The 5,000-nt window shown below is 54.1% G+C and overlaps 1 protein-coding gene across 10 annotated transcripts in view; it reads right to left on the bottom strand.

Annotated features, from left to right (window-relative positions):
* The window catches only part of dnc (phosphodiesterase dunce), a 633,444-nt gene that overhangs the window by 139,860 nt on the left and 488,584 nt on the right, over window positions 1-5,000 (bottom strand). The window contains exon 1 of one of the 10 annotated variants that reach the window (XM_043027371.2): window positions 467-731. The exons of the other annotated variants lie outside the window; for them this stretch is intronic. Within the exon in view, the coding sequence (XP_042883305.2) occupies window positions 467-663 (197 nt within the window). The 5' untranslated portion in view covers window positions 664-731. Of the gene's footprint in view, window positions 1-466; window positions 732-5,000 lie in introns of those variants that run through there. 10 annotated transcript variants of the gene reach the window in all.

The following is a 5,000-nucleotide window of genomic DNA, read 5'->3' as shown; positions in this document are numbered from 1 at the left end:
TGTGTGTGTGTGTGTGTGTGTGTGTGTGTGTGTGTGTGTGTGTGCATTTTATGTCCATGCTTGCGTATTGGAGTGTGTACTGTAGATCTGCGAGGGAGTGGACTGTTTGTATTTATAAATACACGTGTGTGCGTCTGTGTGTGTTGAGGTGGGGGGTGGGGGGTGGGGGAAGCGTATGCGTTTGTGCAGGTATATGTATGTATGTATGTATATGTGCGTGCATGTGCGTGTGTGTTACTATGCAATCGCCACACTCATTTCCGCAACAAGGGAGTCGTAAACAAACAAAACGGTATGCGAATCAACACTGCCTAGCCTACATAACACTCCCGAAACGTGAGCCACCGGGCGGGCGGTACGGCCTGCTCCCTTTCTTGCCTTTAGCCCTACCCTGCCCTGCCCTGCCCTGCCCTGCCCTGCCCTGCCCTGCCCTGCCCTGCCCTGCCCTGCCCTGCCAGGTACTCACAGCTTACTCCCGAGTCGGGCTTCTTGGTGACTCTGCCAGAACTTCTCCCAGAACGTAGATCGGCTCTTGATGCGGAGCGCCGAGGTGGAGAGCGTGCGGGGCAGCTTCTCGCGGCCCGCCATGTCGTACAGGTCGGGGAACGAGTGATTGACGGTGAGATTCTGCCGTAATGTGGAGCCCGGAAGCTCAAGGTCCATAGACAGGTGGTGGGCGTGGGCGTGGGCGGGGTGGTTGGAGGCCTGCGGGTGGAGGGAGGTCGCGCCTCCGAGCGAGTCTGACCTTTCCCTGAAGGAGAAGCTGCGCTGCGGGAGGTGCTGGTCGCCGTCAGGTCGCTGTGTAATGCGCCGCGAGCCCCGCACCAGGTCCAAGCTCGACTGCTTCCCTGGCACCCGCCCACACCCGTACTCGGTGGACACCGTCCGCCCGCGGTACCGGAAGGGGTTGCCTTCTCGCCGCCCCCCTGGCCCTCGCCCTTCCACCTCGCCCTCCTCGCTGCTGCCGGCGCAGGAGGCCGGGCCGCTCGCCAGGAGCGCCCCGGCCTCCTCGTGGGAACCCGGAGGCTCCTCCAGTATTACCCGTTTCTGGGCCACGTCGCCGGAGATACTGACGATGTGGCAACTCCCGAGTGGCAGCACAACACCTCAGTGTGATAAGAGAAGGTCGCCCGGCCAGCACTCGCCACTCAGCGCCCGGCACTCGACGGCCGGCAGTGGCGGCGGCGGCGGCGGCGGCGGTGGCGGCGAGAGGGGCTCGGCCGCCACAACACACTGCGCACACGTGTGCTCTTACTCCACGCAACCTACATGGGGTGGCGGTGTTGCCCTCCGCGGCGACTCGAGCTCCCGCCGCCCTTCAGCCGGGCTCCCACAAAGACAGGCGAGGCTCACGCAGCGTCCGCGTTCCTCCTTCGGCGCTCGAGGAGGCGTCCTCGTCGCCGCACGTCCGTGACAATAACGCCTCGGATCAATAGCAAGGAAAGTCAGTGTTTTCTATGTGAAATGCGGCTCGGTAGTCGCTGAGCGGCGCCGGGACAGGTAGTGGCGGCGGCGCTGGCCTTGGCACCAGCAGTAACACCTCCTTCCTGAGGTGCGCCACTCTACATCACACACTCATACACACTATTCCTGGCACCGAACCCCGTCGTCCCCCTCAGCTGACGGTAGAAGAGGGACGGAGGGAGGGAGGGAGGCAGGGGCTGGGGGGGCCACACGCGCGCTGCTCACCCGCCACCCCCCCTCGTCTCTCTCTCTCTCGCCACGAGCCTCTCCTCTGCCTCACACACGCTCGACGAGGGCAACCCTGCTGCAGCCTCGGGTCAGCCTCCCCATCACACGCTCGCTGAGCACAGCACCGCCAACAGCGACAACAACAATAACAAATAAACAAACAACAACAGCGATACAACACGACACGGAGCGATCGACACCGGCGATCTTACGTGCGTCGAAAGGACTGGCTACGGGACGCGCTAACTCTGCGGGCTCGCACATCTAACTGAACTCTCGGTCGGGCCGCGGCCACTAGCTACCTCCTCCCCCTTCCTCCCCTTACCCTCCCCCCACACCCACCCCACCCCTCGTTCCTCCTACCGTTCTTACTCTTCCTAATAAACCGCAAACACACCATTAAAACCCGTTGCGCGTTTGCCATTTTCACCGACAAGTCATTTTCCGCCGTCAGATATGTCCAACAAAGACCACCGGAAGCGCACATCATAAAACCAACAATGCAAACATCAAACACATCACTCACGTATATTAGCACATCATCTATTTTACAACGTACTCTCCAAGATCCTTTCCCTTCAATAATTGACATCCTCCCAAACTCGGGGTTTCTTAATCGTGACGAGTAGGAATTAAGAGACAAAGCCGTGACCGAACTCGATAACGTGACAGTGAGAGAAGCTTTGGATTCACCGTTACTTATGTGCGTGTGTGTGTGTGTGTGTGTGTGTGTGCGTGTGTGTGTGTGTGTATGTGCGTGCGTATGTGTGTATGTAGAAAGACCGTGAAACCAAGACTAATGCGATTAAGTAAATGTACTTGCTGCATGATATTCACAAAGGACAGTAAAGGCAGATGATGGATAATTTAGCGGATATAAGATGAATGTATAAAGCATTGGCTAATACAGTTGGATGCGCGTGTATACATATATATGAGGATAAATAGATAGATAGATGGATAGATAGATAGATAGAGAGATAGATAGATATAAAGATAGATAGATAGATAGATAGATAGAGAGAGAGAGAGAGAGAGGATGGGGTTGGGTTGACAAAGAGATAGAGAGCGAGAGGGAGGAAGGGAAAGACAGAGAGAGATAGAGAAAGATAAAGAGAGAGAAAAGTAGAGATAGAGAGATAAATACAGACAAATGACAGATAGATAGATACTTGAAACAAAGTTGTGACAAGGAATGTGTGATTGTACACATGGTCGCATCCGGTGCAGGTGCGTTTCGTGTGTATCATTGTTTTATTCATAGTTTTCAGATATGTACAAGACGGCGTTATGTAAATGTATATACGCAGACCTAGCTGCGTACATACACACACCTATAGCACACACAAACACACACACACACACAAACACACACACACACACACACACACACCCACACAAACACACACACACATACAAACACACACAAACACACACATACACAAAACAATGATAAAAAATACACACTCATTTCCCTTACTCAGCTGCAGTACACGTGAGGTGTACATTGTAAAAAAAAAAACAAAAAAACTTAAAGGTCAACGTTACACATGACCGCGAGGTGGGGTAGGGGGGGGGGTCAGGGGGGTAGGAACGAAGGCAGGTGGAGGGGAGGGGGGGGGTAGGAAGTGGGTGGAGGAGGAGGAGGATATGTGTATGTGTGTGGGTGGGGTGGGGTGGGGAGGGAGAGGGGCGTGTGATTGAGTGGGGGTGGGGTGTGGGGTGTGGGGAGGTGGGAGTGTGTGGGAGGGGAGGGGAAAGTATAGTAGGAGGTGGGGGAGTGTGGGAGTCTGGGGAGAGGTGGAGGAGTGTGGGAGGAGTGTAGGAGGAGGAGAAGGAGTGTGGAAAAAAAAAATGGGAGTGTTGGAGAGAATAGCAAGGATTGGGAAACACGAGGGTGGGGGGGGAGGGGGCGTGTTCGAGGAGCGTGGAGTGTGGGGGAGAGTGGGACGGAGGGGGAAACTGGGGGGAGGGGGGTAGGAACGAATTGAGGTAGGGGGGAGGAGTAGGAAGTGGGTGGGTGGGTGGGGAGGATATCTGTGAGTGGGGGGGGGCATGTGAACGAATAGGGGAGGGGTGAGTGTAGGGGTGTGGGGGAGATGGGAGTGTGTGGGAGGGCAGGTGGACGAATGTGGGAGAGTGGGAGAATCTGGGGAGAGGTGGAGGAGTGCGGAGGAAGGGGAAATACGGGTGGTGGTGGTGGGGGGGGGGAGTTGGGGTAAAGGTGGTTATAAGATGTCAATGTTGGACAGAGTGTGGTGGAAGAGGGAAACACGGGGTGGGTGGGGGTGTGGGAGAGGTGACGAGAGAGTGTTGGAAGGGAGGGGGGGTAAGTGGTGGTAAGGGGACTGTCAGGTGCCAATATGGGAGAGAATGGGGAGGAGGGAGGAATGTACGAAAGGGTGGGAGAGTATTAGCTGAAGAGGGAATGGGAGAGGCGAAAGAGGAGAGCCAGCGAGGAGAAGAGGATAAATGTATACATATATCTGTGGGCGTGTGGGCGTGGATGTTCAGAATCACCCATGACTCGCACATCCGCAAAGGGGAAAATAACCCAGTTTTGCAGGAAGTGCAAGGGAAAAAGGCCCTTATTGCGGAAAGCAAAGTGTGTAGAAGAGAAAAAAAATGGGAGTAACGAGATCTATTGTCTCTTGGTAAATAATCTGATTTTCAAAAAGGCATCTAAGACTTATTTTAGAGAAAGAGATATATATAGAGAGATAAAGATAGTGAGAGAGAGAGAGAGAGAGAGAGAGAGAGAGAGAGAGAGAGAGAGAGAGAGAGAGAGAGAGAGAGAGAGAGAGAGAGAGAGAGAGAGAGAGAGAAATGGAGAGAGAGAGAGAAATGGAGAGAGAGAGAGAAATGGAGTGAGAGAAAAATGGAAAGAGAGAGAGAAAAGGAGAGAGAGAGAGAGAGAGAGAGAGAGAGGGAGAGAAAGAGAAAGGGAGAGAAAGAGATGGAGAGAGAGAAAGAGAGAGAAGAGAGAGAGAGAGGAGAGAGAGAGAAAGATAAAAGGATAGATTATTTATAGAGAGAGAGAGAGAGAGAGCCGAGAGAGAGAGAGAGAGAGAGAGAGAGAGAGAGAGAGAGGAGAGAGAGAGGAGAGAGAAGAGGAGTGAGAGAGAGAGAGATAGATATGATAGAGATAGATAGATAGAGAGAGAGAGAGAGAGAGAGGAGAAGCGCGCTGAGAGAGAGAGAGAGAGAGAGAGAGAGAGAAGGAGAAAGAGAGAGAGAGATAAGGAGGGAGTGAGAGAGAGAGGAGAGAGATAAGAGAGAGAGAGAGAGGAGCGTGAGAGAGAGAGAGA

This window comes from Penaeus japonicus, unplaced genomic scaffold (genome assembly GCF_977035675.1).
Source record: "Penaeus japonicus unplaced genomic scaffold, GWHDUDI00000001_assembly GWHDUDI00000003, whole genome shotgun sequence".
Classification (NCBI taxonomy): domain Eukaryota; kingdom Metazoa; phylum Arthropoda; class Malacostraca; order Decapoda; family Penaeidae; genus Penaeus; species Penaeus japonicus.
This window is presented reverse-complemented; position numbering and strand designations above follow the sequence as displayed.